A 26,475-nucleotide genomic window follows, 5' to 3' on the forward strand; every position below is an offset into this window, starting at 1 on the left:
TAAAGGGTTAGTGGATTAGGTAGAGAGCCAATGGGTGCTGAGCCCCAACTCTGTCTCTCTGTGCTTTCTCTCTGTATGCCAATCATAGCATGGATTAGAAAGACAGGATATACAAAAATTCTTGCAACGGGACATAATACGTTTGAGATGGGAGGAACTGGAAAGTTACTGATGTAACTGTCATTCCTCTCCAGGTATCACATTTGGGCCCTTCCTGCTTTCTAAACTCCATCTCATGTAGCTGCTCTTCTAAAATTACTCAAGTCGGTTAGATTCCCTCCTGAAGCTGGACTCAGGACTGTACTTAAGATGGAGCTGCAGTTGTCTTGAGCTTCTACAAAGGCTTTGCCATAGTTCACCCTGAAAATAAGTCTGATCCAAAGCGCACATCCTCTCTTTCAGTAGGGAGCCTACCAGCATGAACTGGATGCCAGTGGCTATGGAGAGATCCAAGGCTCCGCTGTTCCCTCGCCTTCCTGCCCCACCCCTATCAGATCTACTCTTTCCCCAAGTCTGGCTCAAACAGTTGTGGCTCTCAGGCTAGAAGAGCTAAAAGAATCCTTCTCCTCCACTACTCCAGGTGAGCTGATTGAGAGAGCCACTGTCTCCTTGGGCTATCTGACCGTGGAAGCAGCGATATTGGCCTGTACTTGAGTCTTCTCATCTGGCTAAGACCCCCTGAAAGTCCTAGATTTCTTGGGAAGTAGTGCCGTTCTGAGGACGTTGACAAAGAGTGAAGAGGCCCTGAAGTGACTCACAGTTCAAGAGACGGTGGTTGTGGGAGAGGTTTTGAGACAGGGGTCCCATTATCCCTGAGTCATCCAGTCAGGCCTCAAATTTAGGATGCTGCGGCTCCATCCTCCAGAGTGCTGGGTTTAATTTTAGATGTGCACCACTGTGTCTGGCATGGGACAGTGACTCTTGAGGCAGGGCAGGCACCTGAGCTTAGAGGAAAGTGAGGCTGTTGGTTAAGAAGTTTCCATGAAGGAGCTGGAAGGGTCCGCAACCCCATAGGAAGAAAAAAATTGATCAACTAACCAAACGCATCACAGTTCCCAGGGATTAAAATACCAGCCAATGAGTTCAAACGGAGAGATCCATGGCCCGAGATACATATGCAGCAGAGGATGGCATTGTCTGGCATCAATGGGAGGAGAGGCCTTTGGTCCAGCGAAGGCTCATTTTCCCAGTGTAGGGGAATGCCAAGATGCTGAGGTGGGAGAGGGTGCTTGGGAGAGGGAGCATCTTCATGGAGGCAATGGAGGGGGAGGGGGATTGGGGGACAGGGACAACATCTGACATGTAAATACAGAGATTATCCAATTAAAACAAAAAACAAAATAACGTTTTCAGTCCTAAGCAGGTTCTGCAGCCTTTCAACTGAAAAGAGCTTCAGTGTTTCCAAGAATTTGCTTAGAATATCCCAGGTAGGGACTGGAGAGATGGGTCAGTGGTTCAAACCTTTGGCAGCTCTTCCAAAGTGCCCAGGTTCAATTCCCAGCACCTACATGGAGGTGGGCAATGCCTTAATTCTGATGCCTTCCTGCTGGCCTCTGTGGGCACTAGGCACACACCTAGTATGCATACATCCACACAGACAAAACACCCACACACAAAGTAATAAATACATAAAATGGAAAACATGCCTGTAGTTGCAGCTGAAGCAGGAGTGAGTTCAAGACCAGTTTCAGCTATGTAGTGAAGTCCTGTGTGGCTTGGACATAGAGCTCTTGCCTCCCTATTGCAAAACCCCGGCTTTGATCTCCAGCTCGTGGGAGAGGAGGGCTGAGAAAAAAAAAAAACACTGGGCACCATCCTACTCCCAGATGTCTGGCATTGGCCGCTGGCTTTGGAACCAGGTCTCTAAAGTCCCCCTTCCCCCCATCATTCTGTCTCTGGTCTGGGTCTCAAGGAAAAGTTAACTTAGTCCTAAAAGTCACTTTTGGGGATGATCCCCATTTGCTAAGCTGACGTGGCTTTTCTGGGTAACTTTTTACACTTCTAATGCCAACCTGTCCTCCACTATCCCCGTTCTGGGAAAGATGTCTTAGGGTCTTCCGTGGACACACGATGGGCAGCCTGGGCCTCCGCCCAAGCAGCAGACCTCCCAAGAACAGGGCGTTTGGGCATGCCTATGATTTTTCTCCAAAGATGACTGGAGGGAGAAGGGGGTGGAATCTAGAAACTTCTCAGGCTTTAAGAATTCCTGCCCTCCCCCTCAGTCTGACCCTGACTATGCCTGTCTGGGCCCTGGCAGTGCCCACGGGCAGGACAGCAAGAAAAGGAAGGGAGGCCTGTTTGCTATTTGCTTGGTGGCCCCTCCTCCGCACTTGTCTCCTCTGGCTTCTCACCCCCTTGCTGCCCGCCTGTCCCTCTGGGCTTCTGGGGCGCCACCACTACTGTCCCCAACCCGCTTCGCCAGACGGGTCTAAAGGCAGCTTGACTCGCGGCTCTGCCACCAGCCCACGGCTCGCGCGAGGCTATAAAACCTGCCACGGCGGGAGGAGGCCCAGTGAAGCCCTGAGTCGTCCGACCTGAGCACACAAACATGACCCGAGCCTCAGAGCGAGGCCAAGGGGCTCCAGGCTGGGGGCTGCGCGGCGCCCTGATGGCCTTAGCGCTGCTGTCAGCGCTGAACGCCGCGGGCACCGTGTTCGTGCTGTGCCAATGGCGCGGGCTGAGCGCGGCGCTGCAGGCTCTGGAGGCGCAACGCGGCCGGGAGCAGCGCGAAGACAGCGCCCTACGCGCCTTTCTGGCCGAATTGAGTCGTGCGCCGGTCCGGGCCCCCGAACCACCCCAGGACCCCATGAGCGCAGCGCGCAACAAGCGCAGCCACAGCGGCGAGCCCGCGTCACACATCCGCGCCGAGAGCCAGGACATGATGATGATGATGACTTACTCCATGGTGCCGGTAGGCAGGGGCTTGTCCCCACGGCGCCCGGGTCAGGCTGGGCAGCGGGTGGTGATGGGAGCTAGGATCCCTTGGCTCTGGGCAAAGTCCTGGAGAGAATCTTGGGTATCTGTGTGGTTAAGGAGGTCATCCTGGCAAGCTGCTTGACTCTTCTGAGATAAGCCTCTTCATCTACAGGGACTGTGCAGGGCAAGTCTTTACTTAGGACTTCTTTTGAGTCTGTAGGTAAATGAGGGTCGTGAGCAGAAAGTTAAGAGCTTTTCCCAACTTTTGACACAAGTTTTCTGGGCGTGGAATGACCCCCAGCAGGAGCTCCCTGTGGTCTCTGAAACCAAAGAGGTGACTTTTCTTCAACAAAGGGTTCCTTGGCCTGGTACAATCTAGTAAGTAGTCAGACTTTTCGGGCCTGGGCTCATCCCTGTAAGACTTAAACCAAACTTTCCTCCTATAAGCTGGCAGCTGGTGGTTCTCACGCTGTCCCAAAAAGGAGGAGCTGCTGCAGTGTAACCTTTATTAGCATGCAAATACGCACTGATGAAGCCAAGGTTCTTCATGTGGGGCCTGTGCGTTGCTTCACAAGCTCAGAAGAATGGAAAGCCAGAACTGTTGGTGTGTGAGCATTCTCCTACATTCAACGTGTGCATGCAGGGAAGGTTCCAGCATTAATTTTTTTTTTTCTGTTAAGCACCCACCCTCTCTCCCTCCTTCCTTTCTTCCTTCCTTTGACAGGTTCATGTAACCTAGGATGACCTTCAACTGACTGTGTAGCCAAGGGTGACCTTGGTGGCAGGATTACAGGCATGTGCCACACCTATGGGCCTCTCCACATTCTCTAAGCTATTCCATTGCGTGTTCTCTTCCTGGGATGTAAGAAACACTACTCTAAAGGGAAGACTTTTAAAGGGGGAAAAGAAAAAAGAACTCCTTTCTTCCAGTTTTTTTTTTTGGGGGGGGGGGGTTCTGTTGTGGTTGATTTGCATTCTGTGGTTCTTTAATGGCCACCTTAGTTCACACCCCAGCCATCTTTTCTTCCCCATCCCCTTCACTGTAGCTACGGTCTTATTTCACTTTATAATGAGAACATGTCCATTTGTCCCTCCAAGTCCAGCGAGCCACACTTTGGAGTCCTATATGTTTGAAGAGAAGTCTACTTTAAACATCTGCCGCTGTTAAAGAAGCTTTCAAAGATCACGTGTGAACTTAAAGGCTTTTAGAACTAAAACACTGCACACTTCAAATACCTAGTGTGAGAAAGGTCAGGCTTTCCATTGCTGGCTCCACACTTTTACTCACGTAAACATTTAAAAATCAAGCCCAAGCTGGAGTTTCAGAAACTACAGCCTCTGGGAGATGAAGAGGATTCGCTGGGGAAATTCTAGGGCACTCTCTTGGCCCATAATTCTGCATTTTAAGGAGAGAGAGAAAAAAAAAAACCTTCCAAGAGAGATGTATCTGAGCAGCACTTTATATCTTTAATCCTGCTTTTAAGGTAGATGGTTTGGATCCAAATTGCAACCTATTCAGTCATTGACATAAGAGAGTGAGCCCATTTCCCAGGTCACTCTGAACACCTGCTGCTGTTACAGATTAGCACAGGAACTGCAGCCAGCAGCACCCCAGAATCTCACATCTGCAGTGCATGTGTTTTGACCTTTTGGGGTCACTGAGGGAGTGCTGTCTTCATGGAAGTAGTCCGGGTGCCATACATACTCTAAGAACACTACAACTCTACAATGCACACAAGTATCCTGGGGATATTGTGCGATGCAGGCTTTGATTCATGTGGGTCTAGGACTGTGGTTCTCAACCCAGCTACTGCTGCAACCCTTTAATACGGTTCCTCATGCTGTGAAGTCCCCCAACCATAACATTATTTTGTTGCTACTTCACAACTGTAATTTTAATCCTGTTATAAATCATAATGTAAATGTCTGATATGCAACCCCCTATGGGTGTCATGATCTAGAAGTTAAGAACCCATCAGTCTAAGGTATGAAATCTTGCATGGCTAACAAGTGTCCACCAATATCAGTGCTGCAGGTTTGAGGACCACATTTTGAGTAAGGAGGTCTTAGAGTCATCGGTGCCTGAATCTGTCCTAGATCTTATTCCAAGTGGATCAGTCTGAGATGTAGCTGATATGAGATCCTGGGGATAGTCAGGTACCTGGGTTAAATGCTTTCAGTTCCCACCAGGCCTTATTTTAGCAATGGAGCCAATTTCACTGCTGAAATGTGTCTGTTTGTTTGTTGTTTGTTTGATTTGATTTATTATAGCAATTCACTTCTCATCCTCACAAATCTTCTCTTCAAGAAACCAATTTATTAAAAAAAAAAAAAAATCTCTGGTAACCTCAAGGAGTAGACTTGTTAAGTCTTAGGAAGTCTTAACAGTTAAGAAGACTCTAGAATAAAACATGGAGGTAGACATGTCTATTTCTTATGGTAGAAATGCCCATCCACCCCTAGGGCCTTTTTCTATAGTATCAGATCTTGAGTGTAAGATCTGTGAGCCATCCCAGGGCCTCAAGCTGAGACTCTATGTTGGAGTTCTAAGGACAAAGAAGCAAGCTCTACACAGATTAATGCCAGCCAGCGTTTTCAAATAACCCTCCAGAGTGGTCTGTTTATCCAAGACGCTTCCTTGTGGGTTGTTGCTGTGCTTTTGGCTAAAACAAAAAGCACAGCACTCGGCCTGGGCATTCTGATCCGCACACTCTGGTTGGTAGCTGTAAATGACTGTTTTTGCGAGGGAAAAAAAAAAAAAACAGTAATTATTGCTGAAGTACAGTTAATTTGACATAGACGAGCACATTAACGATTTTCTAAGGCAAGTGAATGTTTTGTAGGAAAGGTGTTGAGTGGGACAGTAGTAGGCACAGCTTGGGGACCACCTGGCCAGAAAGGGAAGAGGGGATGGGAGAAGTCATGGGGAGGATGAACTCTGACCTATGTCCTCCTGTCCTGTAGGGAGCACACTGCTGCCTTGTTTCTCTTTAATCTTCCTTCTGTAATCTTCCAGCAGAATCAACTGGACCCCTCCCCCTTCTCTCTACATGCATCCCTTTTCTCTTACCCCTTCCTCTCCTCCTACCTCCCTTTCTTTATATCTTACTTTTACTGACACCCCGGTACCTTTGTTCTATTATCTTTTCTGGCCCCAAATCTATAGCATCTAGAAGAACTTTCATAAAAAAAGAAAGAAAGAAAAGTAGCATAGGAAACTTGCAATGCACAGAGTGAATATATCTCCATAGAGATTGTTAGCCCTGGGTACCAAGCACACCTCTACATCTAAGATATCATTCAAACGTCTGGACACCTCTCTAATAAGTTACATTTTTATCTTAAAGTAAATCCAAATAATTTTTCAAGAAAGATAAATATAATTAAATAATTCTCTGTTACTTCAGAGGACATTTGATAGAGTTTAAGAACTATACAAGATTGTTACTTTAGAGAGGCTTTTACCATGTCAGAGACTAGCCTTGAGATCTCTATCTATCTGCTTGAGTCTCCTAAGCACTGAGATTATCATCCCTAGCTCTTTGTTAATTTCCTATCTGTTTTTTTATTTCATGTGTGTTGGTAATTTTTATTTCATGTCTGTGTGAGGGTATCCGACCCTCTGGAACTGGAGTTACAGACAGTTGTGAGCTGCCATGCTCAAATCTCGGGTCCTCTGGAAGAGCAGCCAGTGCTTTTGACCATTTTATTTTGTTCTGTAGACCAGGATAGCCTCCACTTCAACTCAGAGATCCTCCAGACTCCGCCTCCCAAATGCTGGAATTAAAACCATGTGACACCATCCCCCAATTTTCTATAGTTTTAAAGGTTTATTTCATGGTATGCATCTTACCTGCCTGTATGTGTGTGTGCCATATGTATGCCTAGGAGTTAGAAGAAGGCTTCAGGTCACCTAGCAATAGAGTTACAGAAGGTTATGAGCCACCATCTGGGTGCTGAAAACCCAACCAGGGTCCCACCAAGTGTTCTTAAACACCGACCCATCTCCCCAATACTTTTAAAAGTATTACATTATGTTGTAAATCAACAAATGCTATCTCACTAGCAATCATCCTAAGAGCATTGTCTATTATTGCTGTAAGTGGTTCAGTTAGTCAGGATTAGCCAGAGAAACTAGACAAAGGAAAGTAGTCAAATATGTGTTAAGAAGTGAAAGTCTGGCTCTCATTAGATTATATTATTATATGCCAGGAAAACCCAAGAAAATGGCTGATAACCTCCTACTATACACAATAACAGAATTCATTGGGAAGTAAACGATTACTCTGGACACACCCAGTGCCTCCCAACCTCACCTTCCTGCCCTCTTCAGTTTTTGTTTTGTAACCCACTGAGTGCTTCCTGAAACAATGTTAACTGATCCCAGTGGCTTGACCTTGTGCATAGCAAGTCAGAAGGTGGCATTCACAGCTCTACTTAAGTTAGGTCTCAAACTGGCAACATGGCTGAGGGTTCTATTGAACACATCAGAGCAGACTCTAGCTGCAGGGCTCTTCCAGCAGCTCTCTGTTCAGTTACACAACCCCTTACCCTGAACTCTCCAGCCCAGGAGCTGGGCTGCCCTTCCTCCAGCTCCTCTTCCCTGTACAATCCAGCCATTTTGGCTACACCAGTCTTTTTCTTCTTCCCTCCTCCTCCTCCTCCCCCCTTCTCCTCTTCCTTTTTCCTCTCTTCCTCCCTCCCTCCCACTCTCTCCTGGCTCACCCCTCCACCCTCCCTATCTATTTTCATAGGGTGGATCAGTCTATCCATGTTCAATCTGAACTCTCCCAGGCTCCTCTGGCTACAACCATCTTCGTATCTATTCCTTCACTGTACCTAAGAGTGGCCATGCCATCATTTTATAACTTATTTTTCCAATCCTGTGTTGAATTCTAACACTGCCCATCCTCTGGCTCTTATGTTCTGTGAGCCTTGATGGGGTTGATATATATGTCTCACTTATGAATTCTCAAATATCGCTTATTCTCAAGACGTTGAACACCGTAGGGGTCTTTTTACTTTTAACCTGCCATCCACGACTCAGAAAGAGATTTCTTTGGGGCTAGAAAGATGGCTCAGCAGTTGGGGGCGCCGACTGTAGATTCCATTCCCAGCACCCACAGGGTAGCTCACAACCACCTGTAACTCCAGTTTTTTTTGGGGGGGATTGGGGGCTAGGACCTCTTCTGGCCTCTATAGGCACTTCATATACATGGTGCACAGACATATATGTGGGCCAAGTACCTATACATATAAAAATACTTTTTTCTGACCAGGATTGAGAGCAGCAGTAAACCATGGATACAAATATAAATATTTAGTAGGTTAATGCCTTCCCTTGTCATGGGCTTTTGGCCGGGTTACAATATCAAGTATAAATTCCCTTTTTGAAGCAGGTCTCCAAGTCCAATCAGGAAGCAGTTAGTCACATGCATGTCACTGCTGTCTCTGTGGGCACACCTTGCCGGGTAAGTTGATACTGTAGCATGCAGGGTCTAGTGCTGGGTAAGACCGTTGACAACTTTTTTTCCTCCAGTGCCCAGTACCTTCCAGCACCATGAAAGCTAGACAACAGATAGGAAGTGGCCAGACTAGTTCAAAAGTCCTGCTACCAAAGGGTGTGGTATCTTCAGCCATAGCTCTTCTGTGGTTATGGTGGGATACCGAGAGTAATGATGGTGGTCTGTGGTTTGGGTACCTCTGGGGCCTCCTTGACTAATAACTTACATGGAAGCGTCCCGTGACTAGGTTATTATTCTTGGGGAAAGCATTGGCCGCCCCCATTCATGATAGTGCTATTTAAATGCTTTAAATTCTATTTGTATTAGTTCCCAGAAGAATTTTTCTTACATCCTTACATTGGGTAACCCACACATCTCAGCCGCTTGTTTCTCTTCCCCTTTTCTCCTTTCCCTCCTTTCCTATCCACCTCTCCCCAATATCTCTTAAACATGTTGGAGAAAACCAGTTTTTAAATTTTGTTTTGCTTAACATGTATGAGTGATGCGCTCACATGTATGTCTCTGCACCATGTGCATACCTGGTTCCCACGGAGTCAGAAGGCATTGCATCCCCTAAAACTGGAATTGCCCTGTGAGTGCTGAGGACCAAACCTGGGTCCTTTGCAAGAACAAGTGTCCTTACCCACTAAGCCCCAGATATCTCAACTTTAAAATGTAATCTACAACTACCCTAAAATATAGTTTCATCATCTTCCATGACTAGATAATAAAAGTTTGACGTCACACTGTGCCAAGGAAGCTGGAGAGAAATATCCAGGCTGTTAAGGTGAGAAATGACGCAGGCAGACCACAAGGAAATCAATTTGGCAAATCTAGGAAAACTGAGAATACCTTTCCCCTTTGACCCTGTGGTCTCATTCATGAGAGCATGATCTTGCAAATAAACTGTCACGCCCATGAGTGACACGTTCTGAGTCACCAGCTGTAGAGTCTTTGTGAATACAGAAGGCTGTGGTGATTACATTCAGCAATTGTGTAAGGAGCGGGGCCTAAAGTACTGGTGAGAAGAAGGGTAACAGAAATGAGGAGACAGATTCTCTGTCTGCTTGAACTAATTAATCCCTGGGATGCATTCCAAGCAACTGAAACGAGACAGAGAAAGGTGTGTGTTGTTTTACCCTGTACCTAAGAAAGTGGCAAATAAATAGGAAAAATAAAATAAAATTACAGAGAGGATAAGAAAGATCCTTTCATTATTATTTAGCTTTATGGATCGTTTTTGAGAATTTAATTGAACTACTCTTTTCTTTATGTGGATAAAAGGCCCATAAAGCACTGGGAACATGGCTGCTGTCCTTAAAGCACAGCAGCCACCATGACAACCCTAGGTTCTTGGTTCAGAGTCTGCTCTGATAACAAAGCACCCATCACCAGGTAGTTTGTAATAATAAAACCTTAGTTCTGAAATAATTTCAGAAAAAAAAAAAAAAAAAAAAAAACAGTTCTGAAGGCTGGCAATCCAGGAACATGGTGCTGGACAGAGAAGACTCTCCTGATGCATCAGACGAGGCCGAGCACCACAGACCAACGCAAGGCTGTTAGCTCAGGTCCCTTTTTCTAATGCTGGTGTAGTCATGAGAACTCCCCTCATTACTTCACTTGGTTTTGATCACCTTCCTAAGCCCCCCACTTCCAAATACAGGTAATGTGAAGTGGCTTTGGGGAACTCACTCACTGTGGCGTATGTCCTGACTGAAGCACATGGCGTATGCCCTTGGTGGTGGCAGCCACACAAGAACCAGAGCCCGCTCTTAGTTTGTTTTCGGGAGAAGTTAAAAAACATCTGACTTTTCATGGGAATTATCTCAACTTTTAAATATTGACAGCAGAGCAAGAAGGAGGAGGAAGGAAGGGAGAGGGGGAGAGAGAAAAGGAAAGAGAGGGAGGGAGAGAGGGAAGGGAGGGGCGGAGGAGGGGAGGAAGAGAGAGGGAGGGGGAGAGAGAGAGGGAAAGATGAGTTGGCTGGAACAATTTTGACTAAACAACATTCACATTGCTAGAGGCCATCTCAGGACATCCCAAGTCCTAAGTGTAACCACTGTGTCTCGAGTGGTTTTAAACAAACTTGATTTATTTAACTTGATCACAACCTTGTTATTTGCAAGCCTGATTCAGAACACTTTGGGGGTAACCACTAATCCTGTTGTTAGAATTAAGGTAGAGGTGACTTCTGACATTTGGCTTGGTTCAGCTTGATTTATTTTATTTTTAAGTGTGTGAGTGTGTGTGTGTGTGTGTGTGTGTGTGTAGGTTTTATGTGCACATTGACAGAAGTCATCAGAAGAAGGCGTCAGAGTCAGACCCTAACATTTCCAGTGCATAGCTTTTCTGAAGTTTGCTGACCCACAGCTTACAGCCCTCTCTGGGGAAGTGCTGGGGTTTTCGAACCCAAGCTGCTAAGTTAACATTGTTCCCTGACTGCAAGACAGAACCACCATGAGGGTGCAGCTACACTCAGAAGGTGAGGCCTAGGCTGAGCCAAGCTACTGCCTTCCCAAACCAGAAGCAGTCAATGTTGAGGCAGACTCTAAGGGCCCACTAACCCCAAATGTCTGCCCTCTTCCAATTCTGTTCTGTTCAGTGGAGGGGATAACAGATACCTCATGAGCTCCTGCCACAAGGAAAGGAAATGATAAGAAATTAGCCCAATACAAGAGCATACAAAAGAGGGTAGCCAAAATAAAAGGCCATATGCAGACCTGGAAAGTGGGTTTTGGCATGTGTGTCTGGGATTCCAGGGCAATATGGCATTTTCTGGGTAGTTCAAATGCCACCTGGGGTTAATGGTGGAGTGAGAACTTGAAGTAACATCTCTGCTAGGATCTTGTCTGTTGGTCTTGGTACTCTGAGCACCCTCCATCAATCTGGCCGTGCCTGGTAATGCTAGTATGCCGAGAAAGAGTTGACCCCTTCACTACAGCCCTCAGATCCTTCTTCATGAACACCTAACTTTGAATATGCACTAAGAAAACACGTGGTGTTGGGACATGCCATTCTATTTTATCCATTGATTCCACAGCTACAGAAGCAATCCAGCACACATTAAAAATAATCAAGCCCTCCCCTTTCTCTGGCTCTGTTGCTCTCAACCTTACTGTGTGTGTGGGGGAGGGGGTGCTCACACACACGCACACACACACACATGTTGAATTCATGCACATGTATGTACATATATGTGGGAGCCAGAGGATGCTATCAGGCATGCTTCTCTGTCACTCCCTACCCCTGATTCTTTTTAAGACGTGGTCTCTCCCTGAGCCAGACACTAGCTGTTTTGGCTAAGCTGGTTAGCCAGTAAGCACTAGGGGTCCTCCTGCCTCCACTGCCCCAGCTCTGTACCATGCTGGGATTAAAAACACACTGCTATGCTCAGCATCACCAACTGAGCCATCTCCCCAGCCCTATTTTATTTTATTTTATTTTGAGTTAGGTCTCATGTAACAAATCTGGGCTCCATCTTAACAGCTGAGGGTGGCCTTGAACTTTGTGATCCACCTGCTTCTGCCTCCAATTACAGCCAAGTGTCACCACACCTGGCTGAAAACAATTATTTCTATATTAAATTTGTAGGGTTTTTTTTTCTTGTCGCTCTTCACTTAGACATGACTCCAGGGATATAGAAGGGTATATACACCTTATATGCACGTACTGTGCCATCTTACAAAGAGACTTGAACATCTGTGGATTTGGTGGCAGGCGGTCTGCTGACAGCATCTGTGGAGCAGCTATGTAAAATTGCCACGGTCATCTAAGGACATAAGGGAGAAATAATGGGTTGGGATTGAACATCTGGAGCTATGAGAGTAGGAAAATGGTGTTGACCAAATGAATGGCAGGAAGCCATGTGGACCTGTTCCCACAGAGCTATTAAAAGGAACTTAATAAAGCCTACCTCAGGGTTGGTCTAGCCTCTTTCCAGCCAAAGCAGCAGACGCAGTAGGAGTGAGGCTGTTGAACCTTACAACCAGAGCAGAATACTGCCTTCCAGAGCTCATTGAATCATCTGTTTGCATCTTTACCGCTGCCATTTCTAACTCAAAGCCACATAAACCCTAAAAAGTGCCTCTTCGCCCCAGAGAGACAACAAGCCCGCAGATTAGCCCACCTGGAACCACATTACACCACAGGCTGAGGACGCTCGACGAGGGAATCCTTGTCGAAGGATGGGTTCTCAGCCCACAGATTCTCCCAGAGCCGCTGTCCTGAGATCTGTGATGGGTTTCAGCTCCCTGCTGTGATGTCAGCCCCGTGTACCCACTCATAATTTGAGAAATAGAGCATCCTTCCTTCACTGTTAGGTCCCTATCCAAACCGTATGCCCGAATGATTCCTCAAGCATATAGGAATGAACACAGTAGACGTGGAAGTCAAGTGAATGCTCAGCTGGGAAGTTGTGTAACCTTGGGCTTCTCCGAGGGTCTCCAAGCCTCTGTGTTCTCCTCTGCAATGCCTGTCTCGTGCAGTTTCTAGGTAATTTGAACCTAGTATCAGAGTCAGGTCATCAGTAAGTTGTCATTTTAAATCCCTGGGCTAGGGATGAAATTCAGTGGTAGAGCTGGAGCCAAGCCACAAATAAGCCAAAATGAGTCCCTATCTTAGCCTACTGGGACACCTGTTACAGATTACTGGAGACCAGGTTCTTCTAAACATCAGAGATTTACTTTTCACAGCCAAGAGTAGTGGGGATGTCTAGGTTCTGCACACCAGCATACTCGGCGTCTGGTAGACCATATTCCAGTTCCTAGGTGACACTCTTTCATTGGTCTCCCTGCTCCTCTGGGAATCATTGGCCACTGGTCCAGAGGCCAAGGGAGCAGAAGTGACAAACTTTGGACGGCAGTGAGCGTGATGAAAGGATTTCCAGAGAGTGCTTCGGTGAGAGAGCTCTGCTTCATGATTCCAGGGAGAGAGTACATATGGGCTCTTCAGGCTACGGGTAGGAAGAGCTGATTGGTCAGGACACAGTACCTAATGATCTCATGTGCAGCACTTACAGGAAGCTCCGTGCAGAGTCACCCTCCAGATAAGGTCCTGTGTCTGTGTTTAGAGACACTCTCCAGATAAGGTCAGGCAAAGAAAAGGAAGCCCTGCTGAGAAAGAAAGTCTTCCATTTTGTACCAAACTCTGACGGTTAACGGGACATGGTGGATGTAATACTAGCAGGGTCTTCTAATACCCTCAAAAGAGAGAGAAAGCACTTTGTGAGCCCTCCGTTTGTATTATTGCTGGATGTGGTAGCCCAAGCCTTTAATCCCATCACTGGAAGGCAGAGGCAGGCAGATTTCTGAGTTGGAGACAAAGCTGGTCCACAGTGTGAGTTTCCAGGACATAGGGGGTGGGGGAGTCTACACAGTGAGATTCTGTTTCAAATGAAACAAAACACCCTTTTTATTTTTATACTTTGCTAAGGCTAGCACATGCTTCAAAGTAACAGCTAGGAGGCTGGAGATAGAAAACCGGCCATAGTGTTGTAATTGGGAGCCCTCTTGCCCTGAGCTCTGAGTTCACCATCTGCTCCCGAATCCCTTTGCACTCCAGGTGCCCAAATTCTACTATTATCAGCTGCTACTTCTGGAAACTATGTGGCCTCCGGAAACTCAGACTGTCGTCAAAATAACCCATCTTTATGGGTGTAGTTAAGTGGCAGATGTTTGCATAGCATGCAGAAGGCCCTGGGTCTGTCCCCAGAACCACCAAAAAGAAACAAATAAATAAATAGCAAATCAGGATTAACCTGGCTCCTTACACTTCTATATGACACAGTGACCTCTGAAAGCCACTATTATTTTTCCTGTCTGTCTCGTCTACTGTTAGCTTCTGCTGGCTCCTATTAGGGGCACTCAAAAAAACAAACAAACAAACAAAAGAATTCATGCTTCCATTTGGAAAATGGAGAAAATCAGAAGGGAAGACAGAGCAATACGTATTTCTTTAAAAAGGAGGATAACTTGTTTCCTGGGGGTGGGGGGTGTCTTGTGTACCCCAAGACATGGTTGGTTAGCAAGGTGGGAGTCATTGGAATAGTAGTCACTGAAAGAATACATTAATGTAGTTTTAAAAAATGTTTTATAAGTCTAAGACATTTTTTTTCCCTTCTACATTCCTCATGGCCCTTACCCCACCCCCACCATCAACAAAGAATCCTTGGCAAAATCTAGCTGACATTCAAGCTTAATTTACACGCATTTTTATCTGCAGACTAAAGGTCACATTGTGTAAAAGAAGCTGAAGCTTTTAGGTTGTGATTCTGCTACAAGAGAGAGAGAGAGAGCATTTTTCCAGCTCATTAGTTGCTTTTATGTAGATCCTCAAGTTTTAACAGCTCTCGGCCTTAAATAGATATAATTTACTTCTAGTTTAACTAAAGTTCAGGACACAATTTTCCTTACTGAGAGGTAAAGTTAAAACAAAAAGACTGACTGAATCCCATTCAAAATGCAATTTGGGAAGTTTGTTCTGAACGCAACACAGCAATCTCTCCACTTCGAAAGTCTCCTGTGCTCTCCAAGATGCTGAGAACTTTGGGAGCTCTTCCTTGGCTCTAGCTAAGCCCTGGAGAGGACTAGGAGTGAGTTATGGCTAACTGTGCCCCAGGTACAATGCTGAACAGGGGCTGCAAAGACACTTCTACAGTTTGTTATTTTCAGGAACTCAGCAGGTGATGGGTCCAGTCTAGAATCTCGTTCATTAAGAAGAAGAAGAAAATGCCCTCTCCCTTTCGAGGACACTAGTGTAAAAATCTCTGAATAAGAAGATTGTTAAAAGGCGGTCTCTTATAGCCATGTAATTAGGATGGGACTCATCAAGAAGAGAGGAGCTCGGAGATTGGACACAGAGCTGCTGACAAATTATGTATTAGTGTGTGCTGGGGCCCCGAGTTCAAGCCCTGACAATGAAAGTTTTGTGTTTCTGGTCAAGAAGTGAGGGGTTGAGGGGAGCATTTAAAGTACAAATCATGACTTGAGTGTCTAGGGACTAGACTAACAATTCCGAGAGAGAAAGAGCTTGGCCAGGCACACTGGAGACCCTGAGCAGAAATGGAATAAGACTGACTGGCTAGGCTAGAAGAAACTTTTAATTTCCACTGTTAAGAATGAAGCCCCAGAGCAACTAGAGGCTGCTGGAGTTCCTTTGTCAGCGGAAGTTGTAAGGAAGATGGCTTCCCAGGAAGAGAGATGCTGTGGTCGGATGTGTGTGGATGGTTTCAAAGCAAGAAGAAAGCTAGGAAGTTATTGCATTAATCTAGGCAAGAAAAGATGTGTTTGTGGTCAGGATGGTAGAATTAGTGTGGAGAGGAAAGTCCACAGTCTAAACTACCAAAAGGAACTTGGTGGGTAGACAGAAGGGAAGGGAGTCGCTTCTCCAGGTCTAGTCAGGGGTCTGAGGGCATCAAAGACAAATGAGGAAGAACAGAAGTGGACTGGCTCAGAAACAGGAGGATCCTGGGCGTGCTTGCCGATGAAATGTGACCCTGCGAGAGAGAGAGAAGCCTGTATAAGGAGGTACCCAGGGAAAGGAGAACACCTCCATTCCGGGGAGAACTCTTTTCCATGAGAAAGAGCTTTGCAAACCTAAACGTTATCTCAGAGGAAGGAGACATGAATGACAGGCATGTTTCCCATCTGTCCCCAGCACATACCACACAAAGGGTTAAACATCAAACGGCGGGTTTCTGTGCAACCCAAACCTCCACTAAGAACGTAAGCGATGGGAATGGACAGACAGAGCCCTCACCCTGTCTATCAACTAGCTGTGTGGCCTTCAGCAGGTCTTTCAGCCTCCAAAGCGGTGGTTCCCAACTGTGGGTCATGACCTCTTAGAGGTCAAACGACCCTTACGCGGGGGTCGCATATCAGATATCCTCCATATCAGTTATTTGCATTATGATTCATAGCAAAATTATAGTTATGAAGTAGCAACAAAATAATTTTATGGTTGGGGGTCAGCACATGAGGAACTTTATTAGAGGGACCATCAGGAAGGTTGAGGACCACTGCTCCGAAGACAATAACAGAAATATATAACCTGTAAGTTATCAGAGGATTCAATTATATAACCCATGCAAGGATCATAGGTGCTTCCCAGAACTCACTACATCTTTATTTTGTCTCTTTATTTAAAAAGAAAGTAGGGTTTAGCTTCACCTATCTCTTCTTCGGTGTTTCCCCTGTAAGTAGACATGTTTCTGCCTTATACTTATTTTCTCAGAAGTTTCTTTTTCTTCATTTTACAAAATTGTGTTGAGTAAGAGTTCTAGATTGGACTGTGTGTGTGGAGGGGTGCACACACAGTGTGTCACACTGTGTACACAGCTTGGGAACTACGTGCTTGTGAAGCGAATATGAGGCCCTGGGTTATCCTCCTCCCCTCCCACTCCCTACAACAGCAACACAAAACAAACAAGCAAAAGAAAACTGGAGTCTCACTTGCATTAAAAAAAAGAAAACATTTATTTATTTAATGTATATGAATGAATACACTGTAGCTGTCTTCAGACATACCAGAAGAGGGCATCAGATCCCATTGCAGATGGTTGTGAGCCACCATGTGGTTGCTGGGAATTGAACCTAGGACCTCTGGAGGAGCAGTCAGTCAGTGCCCTTAACCACTGAGCCATCCCTCCAGCTCCCCAACACACTCCTCCCACCCCTGCATGCTTACTTTGCTCTGGAGCACACAAGCAGACAGACATGGGGCCACAGCACCTGGAGACTGAAACAGGAAGTTTGTGACTTCAAAGCCAGTTTGGGCACTAGAGAAAAACTATGCCATTCAGGAAGATAAAGTCCTCCATTTGGGCAAAAGACCATGCCTTGGGGTGTGACTCCCTGGACTCCAGTAGCACCAATTTGACTTCGTGTAAGGTGAGGGATAAAGTCCTTCCCCGGCTGAGCAAGTATTTCCTCAATTCCCTAGTATGAGCACACTGCTATCCCAATCCCTATCGAAGCCATCTACAGAGGTGACAGCTATCTGCAGAGTTCACTGTGGGCAGCACTGGTCCAGGAGAAAGAGGACTCCCCTGGGTTCTTAGGGATCCCAAGCAGAATGAAAGACAAGGTGACCACACCAGGCTCACTTGCCTGGGTCCCACTGGTTTGCTTACAGGACTCAGACTCAGCACCAGCTGGGACCTAGACCTCAGAGTTGCACTGTTGAGCCTGAGGTTAGCTCCGTCACATCAAACTCGAATTTCAGGAGCTTATTATGAATATGGAAAACAGTTCACAAGCTGGGAGACTTCATATCAAAAAGAAATTGCACAGTCTCAGGTTTATAACACTTCTACCAGTTTTAAAACATGAAGAAATATTCTGACACCCTCACTCTCTTCAGTGTGTGCGCACATGTGTGTGTGTGTGTGTGTGTGTGTGTGTGTGTGTGTGTGTGTGTGGCCTGAACTTGCCCTCCTCCTCCTTCCCCCTCCTGCCTGCAGATTCCAGGTGAGCACCACCCCACAGCTATACATTCTCTTTGAAGGGGAGATGCTCTTTAAACTGGATTATCTACAGCTGCTTTGTCTAATTTCGTTGGCTCTCGCCACCAAGGACAGAGCACTCTGTATTTATGTTTAAGGTTAGCTTTGGGGAGGAAGAGTAAGGCTTCGGTTTCAGTTAGGTGCCTACAGGTGGCTGGCCTTGAGTATCTCTCTCTCTCTCTCTCTCTCTCTCTCTCTCTCTCTCTCTCTCTCTCTCTCTCTCTCTCTTTTCTTTTTAATTTTTAAACAAAGGCAAGGCAAACTGCTTGTTCCTTTTGGAATTGCAAATTCTCTTCACACAGTGGCCACACGGAAGAGACTGCCTTTCTCCGGCCGAGTGCAAATTATCCCACAACTTCAGACCTCTGAGCAGTCTTTCATCATCTGTGGTTTGAACCACCAGTAAGAAACATTCTTAGAGCCTTTTGTCTCCAGCCCAAGGAATCTGATAATGGCAGGCTAATTATCAGAGGCTGGGAGCTTTTGCTGGGTCATTTGCATGGTCATCATAGTAATTTACGAAATTAAGAGCAGTCATAAGGAATGGTCGTTGTCCAAGAGACTTAGGACTAAGCTACGTTTATTGGCTTTTGTTTGGGGGTGGGGGGTGTTGAGGCAGAATCCAATGTAGTCCACACTGTTGGGATTAGTATGTGCACCAGTCTGGTTTTGTGCAGTTCTGGGAATGGAACCCAGGGTTCTTGCAAAGTAGGTAAGCACTCTACAAACTGAGCTACATCTCCAGCCTTCCCCAAATCCCCATCAGTGTTTAAACACTATTCCACTGACCAAACAGAAGGTATGCATGGGACAACTTCAGAGAGACCCTGACAGAGCCCATGATTGTGTTGTGTGGCTATTGTCTGCTTTTCTTACTGAATGGTGTGCCAAAGCTGCTTTTCTAGAAGGGATCTCCTGACCCATCCCATCGTTTCTGACATAACAGCTCATCAATATGAAACCTGTTATATTAAGGTCGTTCGCCTCCTCTTGCTACACAAACCATGTTGCAATGAAAGTTCCAGTCCAGAAATCCTTGTATACTTCGCCTACGAGGAGCACGGGTGACTAATGTCATACATAAACAACATGGTATTGGGAACAGTGCTTCCAAGATAAAACCAAAGCTAGGCGAGGCCACTGGAGTATCAGGTCGGTCCTTTCTCCTAGGAGTTAGGGAGAGTCTGACTAGAGTCTCCAGTGGGGCCTACAAAAAGCCATGGCGAGACAGTGTGACTGACCCAGGGCAGGGAGGAGTATGCCAGTACCAGTCAAAGGTCTCAGGGGACAGGGGAACAGGGACAGGGATGTAGACACAGCCTGCCTAACATCCCCAGGGTAATGGCTTCAAAGGCCCCTCCCCCTTCTACACCCTCAAGTCCTAAATCAAACCAGAAGCCCTCTGTACCAATATGACTCTTGATTTTGACAATCTAGGTTTTGTGACTTTTGATTCTTAATTTTTAGATTTCCATCGAAATTCTTAATCATTGTGATGGTGGTTGTGTGTGTGTGGGGGGGTCACTTCTGGCTTTTATGAGCACACATTTTCATACAGAATGTTTCATTTCAAATACAGTTTTATGGTGCCTGAGTTATTAAGAGAATATTTCTAAGAAGATTGAAATAATTTCCTATAAAACATGTAACTCTACACTCAGCATATAAATGAAGCTAACAGGTCAGGAAATGAAAGCTCCCTCCCCACGGTTTCCAGCTGTGTCTGTCCCAAACCAATAATGAGTGTCAGGAAGAAAGGCTCATTTTCCCTATTGATGCTCTGCTGTGGCAAACCAGCTTCTGCTGTGATTCCCCCAGGCAACAGATGAATCATTGTGAAGTCTTTTCTGGTCCTCTCAATGGGCAATTATATATTTTTTTTAAAGACAATAAATTTTGTCATGGTGCAGCTGATTACATTCATTTATAAAAATAACTAAAACGCAGTGAATCCATGGGGGGGGGGTGGAGTCTGGCCACGTTAAGATAATTATCAACACCATTACAGTGGGCCTGGAGTTGAGCCCCATTTCCCGAGCAGGCTGTGCACCCTGAGTGGACAGGAGCACTATTAGAAATGAGCGCTGCCCAGTGTACTTTAGTTCAGAGAGTTGGTGGGCAGTGGAGACGCCTGAGACGTTTACAAGGTATTAGTTTCTAGATCTTATCCTACAATAGAATACATCACCCCCGCCCCCAGCATCCACAGGGGATTCATTCTATGTCCCTTCTTAGACACCAGACTCACAGGAAATGCTTGAATCCCTTTAAATCGTTTAAACTGAAATAGTGTAGCATTTGGATGTAACCTGCGCACATCTTCTTGTCTACTTCCAGTCACCTTTAGATTGCTTATAATGCCCAACTCAGTATAAATGCTGTGCGAATAATTGTGTCATTCAGAGAATGACAAAAGGAGTCAGCACATATTCAGTACAAGCAGGATTCTTTTCTTTCAGCCTGTAGTTGGCTGAATTTATGAGTGCAGATAAAAAGAACCCACTTGGATTTCTTGCACAGTTCAGTTTTCCTGCATTTGTATAGATGTAGGATGTGCACTCCTTTGTCCACAGCCTCTTTCTATAGCACTCCACAATATCACACACACACACACACACACACACACACACACACACACACACACACACACAGTCTTAAACTTACCAGTGTAGAATCATACTAAAGCTTTTGTACATGCACCCGTGCCTTATATAAACAAAAGCATGCTTTTTATCTGCCCGTCAACATGTGGACCTGAGATCGTCACACTCGGTTCTGGGAAGCAGGACTGAGACCAATAGGACAGCGGTGTGTGGCAGGGAGGAACACAACAGTCGGGGAGTGCTTTCCACACGCTGGGGGCTGAGTTAGCACAACCCTCCAGGCAGCTTGATGGATTACTAGCACGTTGAAAGTTTCAATGCCTCCCTGGTGCTTCCCGACCTGGTCAGTGAGGATGTGCTCAGTATTTGGGCCCATAGAGCAAGCTTTTCAGATGTCGGGAGTCTGTTTTCATCACAGTCAAACTGAGTTCCATAGAGATCCACTCTGTCTTCTCAGATACTGAAGTAAACCAAAATATGCACGGGTCTTTCAAAGGTTTCTCTGCAGACTGATGTTCTCCTAAGGACTGGCTGTAGGGCCTTATGCATGCTAGGCAAGTACTCTACCATCACCTATATCATATCCTTAGATCTTTAACATTAGATATAGGGTCTCCATACACTGACCAAACTGGCCTTGAACTCACTGTAGCCCAAAGCCTCGAACCTGCCGTCCTCTCGCCTCAGCCTCTGGAGCGTCTGGGATTACTGGCGTGCACCACCACACTTGGTTCTTCAGGTCACTAGAATGTATACTTTAGGGCTCACCATTTGGAATCGGATAACCAGTTGGTGCACTCTTCCCTGGGGAGGACCATTTCTCCTGTTCTCAGCATCCCCTGGTCATTTGTTTTCCTCAGGCATGAGCGGATTTGCCCTGAAGTTACTTAGCGAATTGTCCAAGTTGCTTTCTGCTCATCTGAATAAAGCACATCTTCCAAGCCCACTGTCTACCGTTTGCCATTAACCACCTTTCTCTTCGCAGATTCGGGTGATGATAGACCTATGCAACAGCACCCAGGGCATCTGCCTTACAGGTAGGTCCGTGCTGCCCCCCAGAGAGCCTTGTGGAACGCTGGGGTTCACCATAAGTCGGGGCCCAAAAGCACACCTAGAGGCACTCTGTTACAAAAATGCACCGTCTTTCTTTTACCAGATGTTTTTAATGGAAACAAAACCAACTGTAATATGATTATGAGGGTATTATCTTCTGGTATTGTCACAGAAGTGTAGTCATGGAAAATAACTAGGACTTGAGAAATTAGAAACGTGTGTGACCCGAAGTGAGGGCCAAGGATGTTCTCCTCACCCACTTGGTTTTGACGAGGAAAATGAAGCAGGGGAAAGAAGTACAGCGTAGAGCTCCCTTTCCTGAGAAGCACCTCACTGCACCAGATGGAATTATTTCCCTGTATCAGATGGGCAGCAAAATCAGACAGTGCTGGATGAATGTGCTAGGCGGTCACGAACTAGCGTTTTGTGTTTCTGTTCATTAGTGTGTCTGTATATGATGTGGGGTGTGGGGCATTGCGTGCCATGATGTGCATTTTGGGGAAGGGAGGTCATAGGACAACTGTATACAGTTGGTTCTGCCTTTCTGCCTTTGTGTAGGGTCCAAGGATCAAATTCAGGACATTAGTCTGCTGATCCACTTTTATGAAGTATCTCTTGTGCTAGGTGGACATACAGGCTGGCCGTACACCTTACCCCACATCTCAGTGGTTCAGGGACACATGAAAAAGAACTAGCCAGGAGGTGTATCAAATCTTGATCAAGTAATGACTAGTAGATGTATGTGTATGGGTTTTGTGGGGTCTGTTTTAGTTTTTTTTTTTTTTTTTTTTTTTTTTTTTTTTTTTTTTGCTTTGTTTTGTTTTGAAGAGGAAGTTGTTTTAGTTTATTTGGCTGGGTTTTTTTTCTTTTTTTAACCACTTTATTTTAAAAAACCAAGATAAATGTACAAATTTTAAGCATTTTTGCATAAAAGTATACAAATACATTTTTGTCAGTACTTGAGTTTTTTTTTTAAGGTTTGATAGTGTGCATTAAGATCTTACTCATTACAATGAGCATAAAGTACATGTAAAACATGATGTAACCTGGGATTAGTCAAAGTTTTCTTGGTGTGTAAGGATTAAGCATAATGGTTTTTTCTTTTCTTTTCTTTTTTTTTTTTTTTTTTTCTTTTCTTGAACTTCATATAATCTGTGAGTTGTTTCTGGGGTGTTCAGAGCTTTCTGGGGTTAGTATCCAATTATCAGTGACTGCATATTATGTCTGTTCTTTTGTGACTGGGTTATCTCACTCAGGATGATATTCTCTAGATGCAACCGTTCTCTTAAGAATTTCATAAAGTCATTGTTTCTGATAGCTGAGTAGTACTTTGTTGTGTAAATGTACCACAATTTTTGTATCCATTCATCTACTGAAGGACATCTGGGTTCTTTCAAGCTTCTGGCTATTATAATGGCTGGTTGTTTTTAAGATAGGATCTTGCTATGTAGCCCAGTTTAGCTTCAAATGTACCAAGCTAAATGTACCAAGCCTTCCTGGGTACTGGGTTTACAGAGACATATGTACCAGGTACTTGTATGTTTCTCTGGATGTGAACCTGATAGGAGCCTGCCCCTTGCTTTAGTGGCAGGCCCTGTGAAAGCGAGGGCAAAGGAGAACCCAGGTTCAGAACACTCACACTCACTGTCCCTAAGCCAAGAGGTGCTCTGACCTCTCCTGGTGACTTTGGATGCTCTAGTTCCAGTCCTCCTGAGAAGGTCAGCATCCTGAAAAGAGAGGGAAATTAATTATGTTCTCACTAAAACGGTAGAAATGGAGTGAGCAAACACTTCCGTGCACTCTAGCAGATGTCCACAAGACCTAGAGGACAAAAGCTTTCACTAGGATCTGAGGGTGCTGTCCCTAGGCGCTGCTGTGAATACTTCAGAGCCTCACAGGGTAAAGAAGTCAGTCCCGCACAAGCAGTGCCTGGATGCCAGGAAACCGGCCAATTTCTACAGCATTTGCCTCAACTTCTCTCCTCACGCGGGAGAGAGTTTGTCAGAAAGATGAACTTGTGACTTGGACGGCTGAGTGCGTAAGAGTTGGAGCCTCAGAGAGAAAGGCTGCAATCCTGTGGCTTCTTGGGAAATGCTAATTGAATTACTTTCTCAGCCCTCACAGGAAATGCAGTATCTTCAGAAAGCCCAGTCCTTTGTCCAGAAACTCTAGTGGCATAAGCGCCTTCTTCCCGTCTCTGGAAGTCCCTCTTCAGTCCTGCATGTGACAGTAATGAGTGACACAGAACTGCTCAGGGGGATGGAGTGACAGGCACAAAAGCCTTGAGAGGCACAGAAAAAAGCTTCTTTTGGGGGTTTTTATAGAGACCCGAGAGGCAGGCTGGAGCTATTGAGACCGCTTAGAGGAGGGTGACAGAAGGATGGGGACAGTGGAAATGGGTTGAGTAGGTAATTCTTTCTCACCTCAGGACACACTTTCAAAGACCAATACTCTCTTCTCCCATGAAATTGAATCTTCTTTTACACAGAAGCTCTTCAACTAGAGACTGAAGTATGAAAAGTGTTAGGTGCAAAGCACGTGGTGGGCACTTTGGGACAGACTACACTGTCTGTAGTGGGGGTGGGGACAGACAGAGAGCTTTGACCCATTGTATAGATTCTGGGCAGGAGGGTGATCTCAGTAGAGCTACCTCAAGCCCCAGAGAAAGGCCCAATTTCACAGCAGATTCATCTTTTGATGAATCTTATTTCTTAAGTTTATGGAAGTTGGGGAGCAAGTCCACAGGCAGAAAAAAATCCATACCTCAGAGAGCCCTTGCTGGGGAGGAGAGAGAGTCAGGATTGCAGATGCCCGGGTTTCCTCAGGCCTGTGGAGCTCTCTCTCTCTCTCCCCTCTGCTCTCTCTAAAACAGCAGCCCCAAGCCTCACCATCTGAGGCGTTTCTGATGAGTATGATGCCTTCTTTCTTCTAAATCAGTCTTTGGAAAATGCTTCCTCTGTGGCCACTGCTCTGCTCTTAGGTGCCTTAGGTCAGCCTTAGATGGGGCGAACAGGGAGATGTCTGTCAGGATGGGAGTTGAGGACAGTCACAGAAGCTTCTCTCCTGTTTGCTTTGAAATGCTTGTTGTGGCTGGAGCCAGGAAGCCCAGAAGCCTGCAGAATTATCCTTTGCCAGTGCCCAGTCCTGACGGAGGCTCCACTTCATTGTCATTTCCCCGTTAACTACAAAGCCTGTATCTCTTGCCTCCATTAGGATTCTTCTGTGTCTGCTGGTAGAACCCCACCACCTGAGAAGAAACAGCAGTGTGACATGTGCCAAATCATTATATGGCTAGAGGTGTTTAATTTGCCAGTACAGGTTAGTTAGGTCATGCTTTGGTTCACAGACAGTAAAATGTCAGCATCCTAACATACCAAAAGTTCTTGCTTCCCAACACCCAGTGGCGCTTTAATAACCCTCTGGTTATCCAGAGCACTGTGCCGTGGCTACCTCAAACCCCTGTCATCTCAGTGCAGGCACCCAGCCTCCACGTTCATGGACAGGGTGCTTGCATGGCTCAGAAACCTTACAGGCCAAGGCTAAATGTACTGCGCTTCCCAACAGACACTCCACTCTCCAGGGACTCCCACCTTCAGGGGGACCCTTTTAAGGATGGTTGACTAAACATTTTTCTAGAAAGCTGACCCCACATCTTAGGGGATCTCTGATCATGCGTGTCATTCACCAGGGGTACCCAGTAAACATGGAGGTTCTAGACCTCCCTCTCAACCCAGAATGAGCTAAACTCTCCAGATGGCACCCAGATATTTAATTTTAAGGAGCATGGTGGGTGAGTCTTTGAATACAAACAGAACTGTAGTTAGTGGAGCTCAGGGAGCTGTGATAGAAACATTTCATTAGAAGACTATAAAGAGCCGACATATTGTAAATACACGGCACCTGAGGACTCCTCACTGAAGTTCACCCCTGACATGACTGTTGGACTCTCCTGGTGCCCATTTGACAGGATCAACGCGTATCTTACAGAGAGTCCTTCCCTCACTGCTTCTCTACTTGTGGCGCATCCTTAGAGAAGCTGATTAACTGAGGTCTTCTGACGTGCACGCATGCGCCATCTGCTGGTAAAGATGAAGTACTGACTCAAACCTTTTGAGCAAATTATCATATACTTTTATAATCGATTGATTTTTCTTTTCTTTTTTTTTTTTTTTTTTCTTTTTTATTTGAAACAGAGTTTCTCTGTAGCTCTGGCTATCCTGGAAGCAGCTGACCTCCAACTCACAGAGATTCACCCACCTCTGCCTCTGAGTTCTGGGATTAAAGGGATGGACCATGAAAATAAAATGAATGCATTCTGATCGTGGCTCGCCTCCCTCATCTCCTCCCAGTTCCTCCTCCACCTCCGTAGTCATCCAAGTCCAACTCTGTGCTTCCTTTCTCTCTTCAGAAAACAAACAAGAAAAAATAATTTTAAAAAGAAAGGGAAAAAAAACAGCAAAAGCACAAGAAACACACACATACACACACAACCCAAACACATAAAAACTCACAATCAGAAACCATAATATAAAAGCAAAAGGCCAATAATATTTTTAAATGACCCCTCCAAAAAAACTATATGAGACATTACCACCACCAACAACAACAAAATTATCTCCCCAAACTCGCTGAGTTCATCTTGTGTTCGCCTTCTACTCTTAGGCATGGGGCCTGTCCTTCAGTGCGTTTGTTAAACCAATGACACTCAGTTGAAAGAAACTGATTCTTGTTTTGCAGTGGGCTGTCATTTGGAGATAGCTTCTTGATTAGGGGTACATCTCCGGCCTGAACCTGTGCAGGACCTGTGCATCCTGCCACAGTCTCTGCGAGTTCGAGTGTGTCTGGAAGACAAGTGTCTCCTGGACTCTTACACCCCCCCCCCCACAGGCCCTAATACTCT

The 26,475-nt window shown here is 45.7% G+C and overlaps 1 protein-coding gene across 1 annotated transcript in view; it reads left to right on the forward strand.

Annotated features, from left to right (window-relative positions):
* Positions 1–2,548: 2,548 nt before the first annotated feature.
* GLDN (gliomedin) overlaps positions 2,549–26,475 on the forward strand; it is a gene marked incomplete at its 5' end in the record, with an annotated part of 43,955 nt that continues 20,028 nt past the window's right edge. The window contains 2 exons of the mRNA XM_080930211.1: positions 2,549–2,911; positions 21,508–21,589. Coding sequence (XP_080786337.1) covers positions 2,549–2,911; positions 21,508–21,589 — 445 coding nt within the window. The remainder of the gene's footprint in view (positions 2,912–21,507; positions 21,590–26,475) is intronic.

This window comes from Micromys minutus (assembly GCF_963924665.1).
Source record: "Micromys minutus genome assembly, chromosome: 16".
NCBI classification, from domain to species: domain Eukaryota; kingdom Metazoa; phylum Chordata; class Mammalia; order Rodentia; family Muridae; genus Micromys; species Micromys minutus.